The 17,687-nt window shown below is 47.9% G+C and overlaps 1 protein-coding gene across 1 annotated transcript in view; it reads left to right on the top strand.

The window, feature by feature from the left end:
• MUC22 (mucin 22) overlaps positions 1 to 17,687 on the top strand; it is a 56,321-nt gene that overhangs the window by 28,599 nt on the left and 10,035 nt on the right. The window contains exons 10-17 of the mRNA XM_064380573.1: positions 489 to 788; positions 849 to 1,448; positions 1,659 to 2,486; positions 2,718 to 3,092; positions 4,860 to 5,245; positions 6,660 to 6,926; positions 13,368 to 13,470; positions 17,191 to 17,196. Of these exons, the coding sequence (XP_064236643.1) occupies positions 489 to 788; positions 849 to 1,448; positions 1,659 to 2,486; positions 2,718 to 3,092; positions 4,860 to 5,245; positions 6,660 to 6,926; positions 13,368 to 13,470; positions 17,191 to 17,196 (2,865 nt within the window). The remainder of the gene's footprint in view (positions 1 to 488; positions 789 to 848; positions 1,449 to 1,658; positions 2,487 to 2,717; positions 3,093 to 4,859; positions 5,246 to 6,659; positions 6,927 to 13,367; positions 13,471 to 17,190; positions 17,197 to 17,687) is intronic.

The following is a 17,687-nucleotide window of genomic DNA, read 5'->3' as shown; positions in this document are numbered from 1 at the left end:
TACCACAGACTTGGAGAGCCCCACAGTCTTTACCACAGCCTCTGAGACCACCACAGCTTCTACTGCAGGCTCTGAGTCCATCACAGCCTCTACCGCAGGCTTGGAGAGCCCCACAGTCTTTACCACAGCCTCTGAGACCACCACAGCCTCTACTGCAGGCTCTGAGTCCATCACAGCCTCTACTACAGGCTTGGAGAGCCCCACAGTCTTTACCACAGACTCTGAGACCACCACAGCCTCTACTGCAGGCTCTGAGTCCATCACAACCTCTACTACAGGCTTGGAGAGCCCCACAGTCTTTACCACAGCCTCTGAGACCACCACAGCCTCTACTGCAGGCTCTGAGTCCATCACAGCCTCTACTACAGGCTTGGAGAGCCCCACAGTCTTTACCACAGACTCTGAGACCACCACAGCCTCTACTGCAGGCTCTGAGTCCATCACAACCTCTTCTACAGGCTTGGAGAGCCCCACAGTCTTTACCACAGACTCTGAGACCACCACAGCCTCTACCACGGGCTCTGGGACCACCACAGCCTCTACCACGGGCTATGAGACCACCACAGCCTCTACCGTGGGCTCTGGGACCACCAGAGCCTCTACTGAAGGCTCTGAGACCACCACAGCCTCTACCACAGACTTGGAGAGCACCACAGTCTTTACCACAGACTCTGAGACCACCACAGCCTCTACCACGGGCTCTGGGACCACCACAGCCTCTACCACGGGCTATGAGACCACCACAGCCTCTACCGTGGGCTCTGGGATCACCACAGCCTCTACTGCAGGCTCTGAGTCCATCACAGCCTCTACTGCAGGCTTGGAGAGCCCCACAATCTTTACCACAGACTCTGAGATCACCACAGCCTCTACTATGGGCTCTGAGACCACCACAGCCTCTACCGCGGGCTCTGAGACCACCACAGCCTCTACCGCAGGCTCTGGGACCACCACAGCCTCTACCGCGGGCTCTGGGACCACCACAGCCTCTACTGAAGGCTCTGAGACCACCACAGCCTCTACCACAGACTTGGAGAGCACCACAGTCTTTACCACAGACTCTGAGACCACCACAGCCTCCACCACGGGCTCTGAGACCACCACAGCCTCTACCACGGGCTCTGGGACCACCACAGCCTCTACTGCAGGCTTGGAGAGCACCACAGTCTTTACCGCAGATTCCGAGACCACCACAGCCTCTACCGCAGACTCCGAGACCACCACAGCCTCTACTGCAAGTTCTGAGACCACCACAGCCTCTACTGCAGGCTCTGAGACCACCACAGCCTCTACTGAAGGCTCTGAGTCCATCACAGCCTCTACTGCAGGCTTGGAGAGCCCCACAGTCTTTACCACAGCCTCTGAGACCACCACAGCCTCTACTGCAGGCTCTGAGACCACCACAGCCTCTACTGAAGGCTCTGAGTCCATCACAGCCTCTACTGCAGGCTTGGAGAGCCCCACAGTCTTTACCACAGGCTCTGAGATCACCACAACCTCTACTGAAGGCTTAGAGACCACTACTGTCATTACCAAGGGCCCTGAGACCACCATGGTCTCTACCACAGGCTCTAAGACCACCATAGTCTCTAATGCAGGCTCTGAGACCACCACAGCCTCTCCTGCAGGCTTGGAGACCACCACAGTCTTTACCGCAGGCTCTGAGACCACCACAGCCTCTACCACAGACTCTGAGATCATCAGAACCTCTATTTCAGACTCAGAGACCATTACAGTCACTACCACAAGCTCTGAGACCACCACAGTCTCTACTGCAGGCTCTGAGACCACTATCACCTCTACTGAAGGCTCTGAGATAACTACAGTCGCCACCACAGACTCAGAGACCACCACAGTCTCTTCTGCAGACTCAGGGACCACTGCAGTCACTACTACGAGCTCTGAAACCACCACAGCCTCTACTGCAGGTTCAGAGATCACCACCACCTCTACGGAAGGCTCTAAGATGACTACAGTCTCTCCCAGAGGCTCTGAGACCACCACAGTCTCTTCTGCAGGTTCAGAGACCACTACAGTCACTACTATGAGCTCTGAAACCACCACAGCCTCTACCACAGGCTCTGAGACCACCACACCCTCTACTACAGGCTCTGAAACTACCACAGCCTCCACTGCAGGCTCAGAGACCACCACCACCTATATGGAAGGCTCTGAGATGACTACAGTCTCCGCCAGAGGCTCTGAGACCACCACAACCTCTAAGACCACCACAGCCTCTACCGTGGGCTCTGGGACCACCACAGCCTCTACCGCAGGCTCTGGGACCACCACAGCCTCTACTGAAGGCTCTGAGACCACCACAGCCTCTACCGCAGGCTTGGAGAGCACCACAGTCTTTACCACAGACTCTGAGACCACCATAGCCTCTACCGAAGGCTCAGATACCACTACAGTCACTACCATGGGCTCTAAGACCACCACAGTCTCTACGAAAGGCTCTGCAACCACCACAGCCTCTACTGCAGGTTCTGAGACCACCGCAGTCTCTACCAGAAGCTCTGAGACCACCACTGCGAACTCTGAGACCACTACGGTTTCTACTGCAGGCTCTGAGATCACCGCAGCCTCTACTGCAGGCTTAGAGACCACTACTGTCATTACCAAGGGCCCTGAGACCACCATGGTGTCTACCACAGGCTCTGAGACTACTACCACCTCTACGGAAGGCTCTGAGACCACAACAGCCTCTACCACAGACTCTGAGATCACCACCACCCCTACTGAAGGCTCTGGGACCACTACAGTCTCTACCACAGGCTCAGAGACCACTGTACCCTCTACTGAAGGCTCTGAGGCCACCACCACCTCTACTGAGGGCTCTATGACCACCACAGCCTCCACTTCAGGCTCTGAGACCACCACAGCCTGTGCTACAGGTTCTGAGACCTCCACGCCCCCGAGTGCAGGCTCTGAGACCAACACTGGCTTCATCATAGGCTCTGAGACCACCACAGTCCCTAGCACATCTTCTGCAGCCACTGCAGCCTCCACCACTGTCTCGGCCACCACTTTTGTACCCACCAAGGCCACTGACGTTTCTACTCAGCACATCACCAACATAGCTGTGTCAGGTACTAACCCCCATGTCTTCTTTGAGCCCACACGTTTTAACTCTGATGGCAACCACCAGCTGTTCAACTCTTTCTATCATCTCTTCCCTGGCTCGAGTCAAGCCAGCACACAGATAAAATTTCCTCTTCTGGAATCCTAATTGCCTCTACTCTGGTTTCACCTCTTTTTTTTAATTTAAACTGCCCACCACTTCTATCTCAATCAGAACCACAATATAATGAAACACACGTGCATTATATCTGTTGCACCTTCCTCAAGCAAGCCCACCTCAACTCTACTGCCCCATCACAGTTGTGTGAAATGCTCTCTGCCAAATAGATCATCTCTATTCAACCCACCATTTGTGACACCACCACCTCCCACCAATATATTGACCCTAGTCCCGAGGCTGGCAGATCACATTTCATGGGCCAAGTCTCCCCTGTTACCTGGTTTTGTAGTTTTATTGGAACGTAGTCATGCCCATTCACTTACATTTTGTCTCCAGCTGCTTTTCTGCTTTTCAGTGTATTTGTAACAGAGACTGCATGGCCCAAAAGCCTAAAGTATTTGCTGTCTGGACCTTTACAGAAAACATGTGACAACCTTTGCTCCAGTATGAGACAAACAATTTTGTTCATTCTCTGGCACTTGTCATCAGCAAGGCAGTTGCATCTGATTCTATCCTCTTGGTTCTGAGCACGCTCACCTCTATTCTGGTGACGGGCTCTGTGATCACATTTTAACCACTTCTGACCTAAGCACACCCACTGCTACCTAAGCTGCCACCGCCACCTCTGCTGTGCTGATTCTCGCTCGCACCTGTCTGAGCCCACCCTCTCCTGTCCCTGTGAGCAGCCTTCTCCACTTGGGTCAGATCCTCCCACATCTGCCCAAGCACACACACCTCACCTTTGCGTCACTGTGTGGTAGATGAAGTCACCTCTGTCCCAGCCATGGCCACTGCCACGCCCATGAGTGAATCCGATTTTGTCATCTCCTCCTCAAGCACCCTCCTTACTCCCAGTGACTACAGTCACAAGAGAAGCAGGGCCTGCCACTTTGTATACCAGCCTGCCCACTTATTTGATTTAATTTGATTTATTTTTAATTTTTTTCCATAGGTTATTGGGGTACAGGTGGTATTTGGTTACATGAATAAGTTCTTTAGTGGTGATTTGTGAGATTTTGGTGCACCCATCACCTGAGCAGTATACACCGTACCATATTTGAAGTCTTCTCTCCTTCGTCCCCCTCCCACTCTTACCCCAAAGTCCCCAAAGTCCATTGCATCATTCTTACGTCTTCGCATCTTCAGAGCTTAGCTCCCACATATCAGTGAGAACATACAATGTTCGGTTTTCCATTTCTGAGTTACTTCACTTAGAATAATAGGCTCCATTCTCATCCAGGTCACTGCATATGCTGTTAACTTACTCCTTTATATCAGGCCGCCCTCTTCTGTTTGGGTAGCTGCTTCCAAAGTCAAATAGATCTTCCATTTCTGAACCCATCATGGTCACATTTCCCCAACCTTCTGCTTCCTCCATCACCAACCCCACCAGGTGACAGACATTCTACCTCCTCCTCTGTACGACACCCACCTCTATTCTGGGGACATGGCCACAGCGGAATCGCTTTCTACCATCTCTTCTCCGCCACCACCCCTCTCCTGAGCCACCTCCACTATAGGTTTGTCAGGTTTATTCCCCTCTGCTCTAAGCACCCCCATTCGCCTTTAATCATCTCTGCTACAAATGCATCATCTTGTGTGACCTGTTTTATAGGCACCAGGACCACTGGAACCAGACCCACTGCCTCCAGCTCTGTCACCATGGCCCCTGGAATGGAGTCCACGGCCTCTGCTACCAGCCATGCTGTGCCGGGAATAGTCCCAAACACCTCTGGCCTGGGTACACCTACTATGGGAGCATCATCTATCACCTCAGCCCCCGGTGTCAGGACCACCCCAGGATCCACTCGTGAGCCAACCAGCACCACCTCCCAGGAAACAGGCCCGGTGTCCACGGTCACAAACACAGTTAGCATGAGCCACACGCCCACAAATGTGATCAAACCAAGTGGATATTTACAGCCCTGGGCTATCATCCTCATTTCCCTGGCTGCAGTCGTGGCTGGTGTTGGATTGTCAGTAGGACTGAGTTTTTGCCTGGTGAGTACCCAGCGTGGGTTAGTACGGGAGCCTGGCGAGAAGGACGGTCTGGATGGTGGGGGTAATCATGTCAGCAGTGCTTTGGAGAAATCCAGAATGAGAGAGGGGAGTAAGTTGGTGCGCTCAGAAGAAAAGAACCACCTAGCCTGATATAAGGACCAGAGAGAATCTGAAAGTCAGAGAAAGTGAGATGCAAAGTAGAAAAAGACGAGGGAAAAGATGGAGTTGGGGCCAAAGTGAAGGGAAATCATGTGAAAGGGGGGAAAAGAAAAGAAGGTACTTAAAGAAAATCACGTCTCTTCGTAGTACAATATCTGAAAGTTAGATTATTTTTGCTCTGGAAGAAGGATGTTTAGGAAGTGAGAGGTCTGTGAGCTCATTACCAATTTTAGCGCTTGCTTCCGTGAGATTCTCTTCTCCTTTGATGCTTTTTTGCATAGGTGAAGATGAATACTGGCCAGGCGCGGTGGCTCACGCCTGTAATCCCAGCACTTTGGGAGGCCAAGGTGGGCAGATCACGATGTTAGGAGTTCAAGACCAGCCTGGCTAACATGGTGAAACCCCGTCTCTACTAAAAATACAAAAATTAGCCAGACGCGTTGGTGAGCACCTGTAATCCCAGCTACTTGGGAGGCTGAGGCAGGAGAATCGCTTGAACCCAGAAGGCGGAGGTCACAGTGAGCCAAGTTTGTGTCACTGCACTCCAGCCTGGGCAAAAGATCGAAACTGTGTCTCAAAAAAAAGATGAATACCTTTTTCATTCTCCTCAGATCAGTTGGTAGACTAGAAATGCCAAGACATTTCATTAACTACTGAGAGAGAACAAGAAGGACATTATTATAAAGAAAGCAAAAAGCAGCTGGGTGCGGTGGCTCACGCCTGTAATCCCAATACTTTGAGAGGCCAAGGTGGGTGGATCACTTGTGTCCAGGCGTTTGAGACCAGCCTGGCCAACGTGGTGAAACTGGTCTCTACCAAAAATACAAAAACTAACTGGGTGTGGTGGCACATGCCAATTCCACATACCTGTCCTCAGTTTCCTTAGCTGACCCAACAGAGAGAAAGCTGTCTTTCAAGTGTGTCTCTGTGCCTTTCACGTAGGGGTATGGATTTACCTTTGTCTTGAAAGTCCCAAAACACATAACCTTATGATCTGCAGAGCGTGGCCTGAGTAATCACAGAAAGAGGATATGTTAATAAGATAATAGGGAACTTTATTGTCTCAGAGAGAGAAAAAGTAAAAGAACAAGGAGAAAGAGAGACAGAGATACAGATCATAGTAAGGATGGTGGTAAAGAAGAAAACACAGGCAGTTCGGAAAAGTGAAAATCTGACACTGGGGAAACAGGCGTTTTGGTGATTAGGGAGAGGACACTTAATTTTCATTGATCAATATATGTATTTTTTCTTTTAGAGAGACCTTTGCTTCCCCCTGAGAAACAGTGGTATTTATTACCCCCATGGCCACAGCCTTGGACCAGGTCTGGACCTGGACTTGGGCCGGGGCTCTGGGACATTCCACAGCCTGGGAGATGCACTGGCTCATGGAGGAGAGCTTGAGATGGGACATGGAGGAGCGCGTGGCTTTGGACGTGGAGTGTGCCATGAACTGAGCCACATCCATGGAGATGACTATGGAGGAAATCATGGCGGGCATTATGGACTTGGAGGAACCCATGGAGTGGGTCACAGAGGAAGCCACCAAGGACGCCATGGCAGGACAAGATGGCTGTGGCCATAGATTGCGTATCAAAAAATATTTTGGGTGGGAGGGGGTCATAGAAGAGAAAAAAATAATGATAATAGACTAATTAAAACAGAGCATAGGGAGGTTCCCAGGATGTGATCCATGGACATGGACGTGGCTAGATCAAGAAAAGAACCAGCAAAAGGACCACAGAGCCTTTGACTGGCTTGGCGATGACTTCAAGTCAAAGGTTCTGTGAGTTTTTCCTGAGTCTCAGCCTCTGTTGTGGGGAGTCATGACGACCACCCTCAGGACATCTCTCCCATCTCTCCCACCTCAGGGTCAACTTTTCTCATCCCTGTGTTTCCTCATGGTGCTATAAATATTACCAGGACTTGTCTAAGAAACTAAAGCACATAATGAATGTTTTATCAGAGCTACATGCTTATTTGCTTTCCTATTTGTTCTTTCAGTTTTGTTTTGTTTTGTTTTGAGTGCTTATCATATACCAACCACTACCCCAGGAGTCTTTAAATATGTCATCATTTGGCTGGGCGTGATGGCTCACGTCTGTAATTGCAGCACTTTGGGAGGCCGATGGGGGTGGATCACTTGAGGTCAGAAGTTCGAGACCAGCCTGGCCAACACGGTGAAACCCCGTCTCTACTAAAAAAAAAATACAAAAATTAGACAAGCATGGTGGCGAGTGCCTGTAATCCCAGCTACACGGGAGGCTGAGGCAGGAGAATTATTTGAACCCAGAGGGGAGGTTGCAGTGAGCCGAGATTGCACCACTGCACTCCAGCCTGGGTGACAGGGAGACTCTGTCACAAAAAAAAAAAAAAAAAAATTATAATTTAATCCCCAAAAAATCCTGGGAGAAAAATATCTTGAGGTAGGCAAAGATACTTAGATACTCAAGCAAGACACAAAAAGCACTAGCTATTAAAAGAAAGTGTGATGATTTGGACTTCATTAAAACCTATTATCAGCATATATCTTTAAGAGGTGTATATATATTTTAAGAGGTATATTCTTAACTATAAAAAGAAAGTCAAAGATGGGAGAAGATATTGCAACACATATATCTAAGAAACGACTCACATTCAGAATGTAGAAAGAACTACAATAAGAAAAAGACGATGCAATTTAGAAACGGGCAAAATATTTGGTAGTTAACAAAAGAGAATATCAAAACAGTCAGTGAACATTTGAAAAGGTACTCAATGTCACTGCTTATCAGAGAGAACTGGAATGTAAAACCGCAGTGAGATATCACTACATACACACACCATAATGACTAACACTTAACCCACTGTCAATACCAAGAATTGGAAAGGATGTTGAACAACTGGACCTGCCACACATGCTTAGTGGGAGTGTAAATTGATACAATTATCTTGGGAAAATGTTTGGCAAAGCTAAAATTAAACACACATACCCTATGACTTAGTACCTCTACTCTTGAGAGTAAATATCCAGCAGAAATGAATGCCTGTGTCCACCAAAAGACATATGCTTCATTCACACCAGTGCAGGGTGGAAACTTACTCCCAAAGTCCTCTAACATTAGAATGCGTAAGTAAATTGTGACATATTCTTACAGTGGAATGCTACCCAGTAGTTAAAAGGAAAAAAAAGTATGAAATCGTACAATAACATTAATGAATCTCATAGTGAGTATTAAGTAAAAGAATTCAAAACAGAAGAGTACATGCTGTATAATTCCATTCACATGCAGTTCAACAACATGTGACATTAACTTGTTGTAATAAGAGTCAGACTGGGTACAGTGGCTCACGCCTGTAATCTCAACACTTTGGGAGGCCGAGGCAGGTGGATCACCTGAGGTCAGGAGTTTGAGGTCAGCCTGGCCAACATGGTGAAACCCCGTCTCTACTAAAAATACAAAAATTAGCCAGGCATGGTGGCAGGTGAACAGAGCGAGACTTCATCTCAAAAAAAAAATCAATAAATAAATAAAAAATAAAAATAAAGTCAGAGTTGAGGATGCCTTTGAGGGGAAAGACTGACCGGGAGAAGGCAGGAGAAAGCCTTCTTGCAGAGGCAGACAGGGGAAGCTGAGAATGTTCTATATATGATCTGGGGGGTGATTACAAGGGTGTATAGATATGTAAAACTTCATTAAAATGTGCACATGAGATCTGTGCACTTTATGGTATGTAAGTTATGCCTCAATTTGAAAAATGAAAAAGATATTCTGAGGCTATTTTCTCACAGTATTATGATTTCCTTGGTCAGAGAATGTGGTTGGAGACACACGATGATAAATGAGGCATTCGGTAAGCCCAGAGACAGTGGTGCTGCAGGAAGCATTGTGTGCAGGGGAGGCAAGTAGATGTTTCCAATGAGGACAAATCGCCTCTCGCCTTAGGTTGAAAGAGGTCCAATGTAATTAATGTGCCATTCTCTCTAGAGAAGGGTGCCATGTAATGGGGCCAACACTGATCTCTTCTGTTAGCAGCTGAGGCACTCAGTCATGGAGAATCTGTCCAGATCGGCCTTGGTGGAGAAGGTCAACTCACTGAGCCTTGCATACCTTTCATCCCTGCCACCATGTCTGCTGTGTCCATGTCCCTATTGAGCGAGCTCTAGAGCAGCTGGAAAAAGAGACTGACTGATATCCCCGCAGAATGGATCACTTGGTCAACCTGATCATTGAAGATTTCCTCTGTAGTGAACACCCATTGGTGAACAATCACTTGGGACACACATACTCTCACCATCTGTGCCCATCCCAAGAGACTCATCCACCTTCCTCTTTCCCAGACTTCCTTGTCATCAATTCACCATATCTTTCCACACCCTGAGTTATCCAGCCCAACTGTTAGCCACTGCCTGTTGATTAGGGTAAACTGTAACTCTGGTCCTTTCTTCATCCAGGCAAAGCAAACAAAGCAGATACTTTTTTTTTTTTTTTTTTTTTGAGATGGAGTCTTACCCTGTTGCCCAGGCTGGAGTGCAGTGGCATGATCTCGGCTCACTACAACCTCTGCTTCCCGGGTTCAAGCAATTTTCCTGCCTCAGCCTCCTGAGTAGCTGGGATTACAGGCGTGAGCCACCGTGCTCAACCCTGCAGATGCATTCCTTACAATTCTGCTCACTGGGAGGATTTTCCTTCCCCACTGCCCTGCAGGGTTGCCCTTAGTGGGGTGGTAATGCCGCAGCAGCCCACTCTCTGTGGTGTTAGAATAGCGTGCAGAACCAACCACACATCACATGAAACCAAATCTTTCCTTTCTCAGTCAGCCGGACATAGAAAACTCTTCATGTGACTGTGCTTATGGAGGGAGAGGTTAGAAATGTAGCTGGGGAAGATGCCATTGGAGTTACAGCTGACTGCTCATGCCTCTTACTTGCGCCTTGAGGACCTAACTGGGCCAAATTCACAGGCACCACTTCCATTCAAGGAGGTGAGTACTGCTAAGTATGCCCAGTCTTGTTTGGTGGTGCAGACAACACCCAGTTCATGAAGGGCAGCTCATGTCTCACGAACTCTTACATACTGAGTATCCAAGAGCAAGTCAGATGTGAGGATGTGGAGAAGAGGGCATGCTTTCGCTGCAAAGCTCTGGGGCCTGTGCTGTGCTTCTTCTGTTAGTACCCAGTGTCTCCACACAACTTTCTGATGCACCACACACGTTTTAGGCAACAGGGGATTTATTCAGCAATGTCTTAAACAGCCTTATGGCCTTGCTTTGGTTCCCACTTGAAAGTGGGGAAATATGCACAGACGGAGCCTAGAGATGAACTTGGAGTAAGACGTCATTTATGTTCTACCCCCCACAAGCTCACCCTGCCTTGTAGATTGCAATGATGTCTTGTATATTACCCTAAAGGTTTGGGTGTTTTCATTTCCCCATTGCACTGTCACCATGATAAATGGCTGAGATTCCTTTTGAAAGCCTGGAGGAAGATTTACGGCACATCCTCGTAGTGGCGATGGATCTTGCTGCCTTCTCTTCATTTCTAGGTCTGTGAACATGTTCAGACCTGGGAATTAGGTGAGAGACTTTCCACTGTGGCAACTCAAGTCAGTTCTCTGTTCAACCACCTAGACGTTTTCACTTATACAGATCAAGTTAGATTTTAGTGGGCTGAATATATATTTCATTCCTAGTAATACCATGATTAATAAGCCCTGGCCAAAGAGCCCTGATTATAGCTCTGGTCTTGATGCCCACATCAATAACCATGTCTGTCTTGTCTCTGGAGGGAAAGCCCTACCATCCACCTACTGTTTCCTGAAGATTCCACCATGGCCCCTGAAATCAGGAAGCTCATTTCAATGGTCAGATCATCCACCATTGCATTTAGCAAAGAGCTGCTACGGAGCTTTTCAGGGATGCTGGTCCTCTCCCTTCTAATGCCTTGATGAACACAGTTTCAATGGAACCTTCTAGGAGGATGTAATGAAGGAGTGTGTGAGCAAGTTGCACATATTAAATTCATTCCAACTTAACTCTCTTCCTAAGTCTTTTGATTTTTTCCTTCCAATTATACTAATGAAATACTGGGATCTCAACTTCATTTAGTGTAGACCCCCAGTGAGTCCACATTTCAAGCGACCAAAGAACTGCTAGGGCAACTCACACCTACTTGAGCTAATATATTGAATCTAGCACATGCGATAAGCTCACCCATGTATTTGTTTTCTATCAGTGATAACTTACTACAAATGTAGCAGCTTAAAACAACACCCATTTATGAGACCACAGTTCTATGAGTCATGTGGGCCCAGCATGACTGGCTCCTTCGCTCAGAGTCTCACGGGTTAAAATGGAGGTGTTAGTTGAGCTGCATCCTCATCTGAAGCCTGGCATCTCTTTCAGGCTCACGTGGTTGTGGCAGAGTCCAGTTCCCTGTGTTTAGAGTTGAGGCCCCTGTTTCCTTGCTCACTGTCAGCGGCGGTTGCTCTCAACCCCTAGATGTGACTCGATGCATGGAGCTGGAGGCCATGAGGGGCATTGCAACAGGGCGTGTGGTAGGCAGAATAACGACCCCTCAAAAACATCCACGTCCTACTTCCCAGAACCTGGAAATATGTTACTTTTTATGGCAAAAGGGACTTTGCAGGCATAATTGCATTAAAGATCTTGTAATGGGGAGATTATCCTGGATTATCTTTGTGGGACCAATGTGATCACAAAGATCCCTATAAGAGGGAGACGGGAGTCAGAGTTAGAGAGAGATTTGAAGATGCTGCGATGCAAGGTTTGAAGATGGAGGAAGGGGCCGCAGACCAAGGAGTGCTGGAAGCCTCTGGCAGCTGGAAAAGGCAGGTAAACAGATTCTCCTCTAGAGCCTCCAGAAGGGCCACAGCCCAGTTGACATTTTGGCTTTAGCCCAGTAAAATCTATTTTAAACTTCCAACCTTCAGAGCTGCAAGAGGATACACTTGTGCTGTTTTCAGCTTGAATTTGTGGTAATTTGTCATAGAACAATAGGAAACTAATATAGGGCCTGAGGAAAAGCTACGGTCCCTTGCTGAGGGAGTGCTGTGAGGGCGTCACGACAGGGCCAGAGAAAGTGACTTCCTCACAAAGGGGAGGCGGGGCTACTTCTGCTGGCAAGGAAAGCTCTGTGGGATTTGGAAGTTCAAAGTTTTTCAGACTCATAGAAATGTACCCAGGTGTCTCTACCCCAATTCTGGGCTTCCGTTTAACAAATATTCCAAATGTCACACACGTGACTGGCAGGGATATAAATGCAAGTTGAATGTAATTCTCCAATCTGCAGAATCAAAGGGTTTGTCTGGCTTTTTCACACATAGTCCCTATGGCTTTGAGAGAGAAGTATGTCTTTTAGAATATTCAGAGAAGGCTCTGTGTTCCCTGGCAATACCTTGACTGAGGATGCAGCACGGGCGCCGTTTTTTTTTCTGTAATCTCCCAGTGCAGCCACCCACAGTCCCCGCAGTCAACACTTCAGCTCCACGGTCTGTCACAGCCGCCACCTGGGGTCCCAGCCTTCATTTCATCAATCACTTTATTCCAGGCACCACCCCAGGTGATAACCTAAGTCACTTTTTCTGTCTTTCGCTGTGAAATACAAAGACTTCATTTTATACTAGTGTGAGGTCATCGCTGCCCTCAAGACTAATGGGTCAGTGAACCAATCCCAGGTTCCCACCTTCGAAGGTCAATGTTCTGAAACCTCTTGTTATACCAAATACTGTAACAGTCAAGAGTTCACTTATGAAAACAGAAACTGCTTTGGATATTTCAAGCATAAAAGGATTTAGTACAAGAATTAGGTGCTTATGAAACCACTCAAAACCACAAAAGCTGGAGGAGTGAAAGTCAGGGTGACAGCCAACAGTTTTCAGGGTCACTGCCACAGAGAGCAGAGATCTGCTGTCACCAGAGGCAGGGACCTGCAGGCAACTGCTGAGGCTCCTCCGCTCCTCCACAGCCCCCAAGTGTGCCAGGGGCAGGGAAATGCAGAGACAACCGCAAAATCCTCATCCAGGAAGCCATGCACGCATGCAGCCGTTGCTGTCACAGAACTCAGTCTCGTGAGAGTTCGTCTCACTGGAGGAAGATCAAATGTGCTTGGAGCCTCCTGACAAGGGAGTCTGGAAAAGGTAGTTCCCAGGATCGAGGTCCCTGCCACCCAGGAGAGAGCATGGAAAGATGTTAAATGTGCTAAGGGCCAATAAGCTTGGCAGTGGGGAGAACTGCAGTGGAACCGGAGATCTGAGATGAGAACTGGAAAGAGAAAGCAGACGACTTGTCTAGACGTCTGAAAGCGATCTGAATTTGGACGTGCTAAAATTAAAGGACAGCACAGAGAGAATCTGGAGTTCAGGCAATTCCCAAATAGAACTTCTCTTTTCTTCTTCTTCTTCTTTTTTTTTTTTTGGTCTAGGTTAAACTGAAACAATTCCAAAATTTCTCTGTGTCTCTGTGATTTTTCTATTTGTATGCAACTGTTTGCATCCTAACATTTCTAACACCGAGGTAAATAAATCTCTCATTCTGTAAACAAGACAGAAATTCCAAGCTCTTCGCTGCTGCATCCTGTGCCTTCATGGCTGTCAGAACTGACCCTCCAAATACACATCAAAATATGATCTCCTTCCAGTCAGCTTTGTTTGGGCAACGTGCTTCCAACTTACTCATTCTAATGGAATGTCCCTTCTGATAAATATTGCAACTGTTTTATTTTAAACTTAACCTGGCTAAACCTTTGCTGCTCCTATGGAAGCTCCAGAATTTCTCTGGGGGAGGGGTTTAGGTACGTGCAATAGTTTGAAGGGGGCGGCTGGGATCAATGCTGTAATTGATGCCTTCTTTTCATAGTGATTAAGAGCATGGCACAGGAGCCAGCCTGCCTGGGTCTGAATCCTGATTCTGCCACTTCTTAGCTTTACAAATCTAGGCAAGGTGAACTGAGGCATCTCTATGCCTCAGTTTCCTCATTTGTAAAATGGGGATCGTGGCACCTAAGCATAGGGTAATATAAATACTAAATAAACTAATATCTGTAAAGCACTTTGAATAATGTCTGGCACAGGGAATACTCAATAAAATCTATTATTAGCTATCATTAGATTGTTCATTTGTGGATATTTTATAAAGGAGGGGAAGAAATACTTTTTAGGAGACTTTCGTCAGAGCTGTATTTGGATAGCAACCCTATTGGTTCTAGGCTTTATGTATATTCAGGTGGCTTGGAAGGGGGCAGATGGGGATTGGGGGAGGCAGGGGGCAAATCCCTGTTTAGGCCCTTCAAGTGCTCCCGTCCCTTCCTAGAGATGCTGTATCCGGGCCATTTAAACATTTTTGTAGATATAAGTAATCAGGATTTTATTGTTAGAACATGTCCCAATATATTTCCCCCTCTAGGTAATTTTACTTTTTTCCTCTGCAACTTCTCCAGTTTCAAACAGACAAAAGCTGGAGGGGAAAGATTTGATGCTTACGAAGTCCCCTACTGGCCAGGACCGGTGGCTTACACCTGTAATCCCAGAACTTTGGGAGGCAGAGGCAGAAGGATTGCTTGAGCCTAGGAGTTCGAGACCAGTATGAACAACATAGTGAAAACTCAGCTCTACAAAAAAAATACAAAAATTAGTCAGGCGTGGTGAAGCATGCCTATAGTCCCAGCTCGGGAGGCTGATGTAGGAGGATCGTTTAGCTTGTGAGGTTGCAATGAGTCAAGATCGTACCACTGCACTCCACCCCGGGCAGCAGAGCAAGACCCTGTCTCAAAAGAAACAGAAAGCAAAAAAGACTCTCATGGAATCTGGCCCCAGCTTTTTATCATGACCTGTGAATGAAGGAACTGAGAGCAAATTACCCCATTCCTAACTTTGTTTTCTGCTGCTCCTTCAGCTGTCTTTGGGCTCTCTCTGTTGGCCTCATCCAGAGTGGAAGCAAGCTTGGACTATAAGCTCTCAGTCCCCAGACAAACTGACAGTGTCCAGAGAGTAGGTACTTCCTTGATCTTCCAGCTCATCTGGCACCTGGCACTGATGAGAAGAACCAGCTGAAGCTCCCCGGTGGAAAAGTGTCTATAAATTCTTCGAAAACAAAAGGGGAGCGCCTCTGTCAAGGCAGGTTAGAGGCAGGAGCGTTCCTCTCCAGTGCCATCGCTCTCCTTAGGGCCCCCGCAGCTTGTGTGCTGATGAAGGTTTAACCACGCAGTTCCTGTGGCGCAAATGCACCCACCAGGGTTGAGTGCACGTTACCAGGGTGAATCACTGTGCGTGGAGTAGGAAGCGATGGGCAGCACGCCATTACATACCACTCCCACCAGGCAGAAGTGATGGGCGTATGTAACTTCGTGGGCAGCGAGAACAGTAAAAGGTAGTAAAACAGTTTGAAAGTAATGAGCTTGGAGCATTTATACCTTTGTTTTAAATTAAGTTCATACAAGTTAACTTTTAATGAGGGCTGTGTTGCCAAAAATCCTGAAAATTCAGCAATGAGCTCTAGCACACAGGGATGCACTCACCAGTACACCACTGGTTCCATCTCCTCAACAGCTCACACCGTCCCCCAAACTCTCCCACTCCCAGCTCCCACGCTGCAGAGACCCCAGCATCTATTTCCCTACCCCTGGGTCTCTCTTCCCCATCTCATTCAAGGTGTGCTTTGCAGGCTTACTACTTACTCAGCAACGCCCAGAGGTCCAGTCTCCAGCGCCCATTCACATGGATCTCACTGCCTGTGTCCTACCTGCTAAGCTCTGTTTGCAGGAGCTTCCTTCTCACACCCCTGCTCCTGCCCAGCTATCCTAGGTTCTCAGGACTTTTTGTCCAGGAAAGGAGGCCTCCAGCTAGGGCAGGTTTTCTGCCCCATCCCTGCCTCAGAGGGTGGATCCCCTGCACTTTGACAGCCTTGATCCCCTGGAACTATTCCACTTCCCACTCCTCCCCAGGACCTGGGGACCAAGTCACCCTCCATCCTCACGTACCTTCTGGCTGCTGTACCCTCCTCTCTAAGCACGGGGATTCTGCCACTTCTCACAGCTGGAAGAACAACAGGCTATATATCCAGGCCCTGCCCAACCCAGATGGTGCTTTAAAAGCCTTTTTTTTTTTTTTTTTTTTGAGATGAAGTCTCACTCTGTCACCCAGACTGGAGTGCAATGGTGTGGTCTTAGCTCACTGCAACCTCTCACTCTGTCACCCAGGCTGGAGTGCAATGGTGTGGTCTTAGCTCACTGCAACCTCCATCTTCCAGACTGAAGCGATTCTGCTGCCTCAGCCTCCTGAGTAGCTGGGACTACAGTTGCGTGCCACCACACCCAGCTAATTTTTGTATTTTTAGTAGAGACGGAGTTTCACTGTGTTGGCCAGGCTGGTCTTGAACTCCTGACCTCGAGATCTGCCCGCCTTGGCCTCCCAAAGTGCTGAGATTACAGGCGTGAGCACTGTGCCCAGCCTAAAGCCTTCTTTAAAAGAGAAAAAGAAGAGGTGGTATTCTGTGAGGGGACCTCAAGGACCAGACATCCAGCCTCCCCTGCAGCCCAGGTCCCCCTAGCGGTGCTTCCTGCAGCTTGAGGACTTATTCTTTAGCAATCGGAATTCCTGGTAGTCCAGCCCTCAGATCTCCACCTTGAGACTCCACCCTCTAGATTCTCATTTTCTCTTTCCCTTCTAAGGCTTAATTCCATCAGGACTAAGGGAGGAGCACTCCCTTCCAGCCCCACACAGGAGACTATCTCAAAAGGAAGAGAAAACCATTTTCCCTTACATGCTGACTGTTTCACTTCCTTCTACTTTTAGGAAATGGTGAGTGATTTTGATTAAAAAAATAATCTTGGAGTTTGAGTCGAGTCTGGGGAAAGTGTGGAGAACTTCTGGAACGCACACTCTGTCCTTTTTGCTCACATTCTCATCACAGGAGGAGGGATGGTTATTTTGCTTCTTTCTCTCCAATGTAACCCGGCATCTGTCCTCCGTTCTGTTCTCAGTGGCAACTCTTCTTCCCAGAAGACGGACCTATTTCCTCTATAATATATCATTCCCAGATACAGGCGCATTAGAGTTGGAAGGGAACTTGAATTACTGTCTGACCACCCATAGTAGGCAGGAATCTATTTCCACCATCTCTGACAGCAGTCATCTAGCCTCTAATTAAACACTTCAGGAAGCACTGCTGTTCCACACTCACATAGATTTAATTCTCTCTAGAGTTTGCCCCAGCATGGCTTTGACTCCTCTGTTTTATGTCCCTGAACAATACAAAACCAAGCTATTCCATCCCCACGGGCCAGCTTTTC

This window comes from Aotus nancymaae, unplaced genomic scaffold, assembly GCF_030222135.1.
Source record: "Aotus nancymaae isolate 86718 unplaced genomic scaffold, 86718_ANA_hifiasm-v0.15.2.pri h1tg000027l, whole genome shotgun sequence".
NCBI classification, from domain to species: Eukaryota; Metazoa; Chordata; class Mammalia; order Primates; family Aotidae; genus Aotus; species Aotus nancymaae.
The sequence above is the reverse complement of the archived record's forward strand: the minus strand, read 5'-3'. Positions and strand labels throughout refer to the sequence as shown.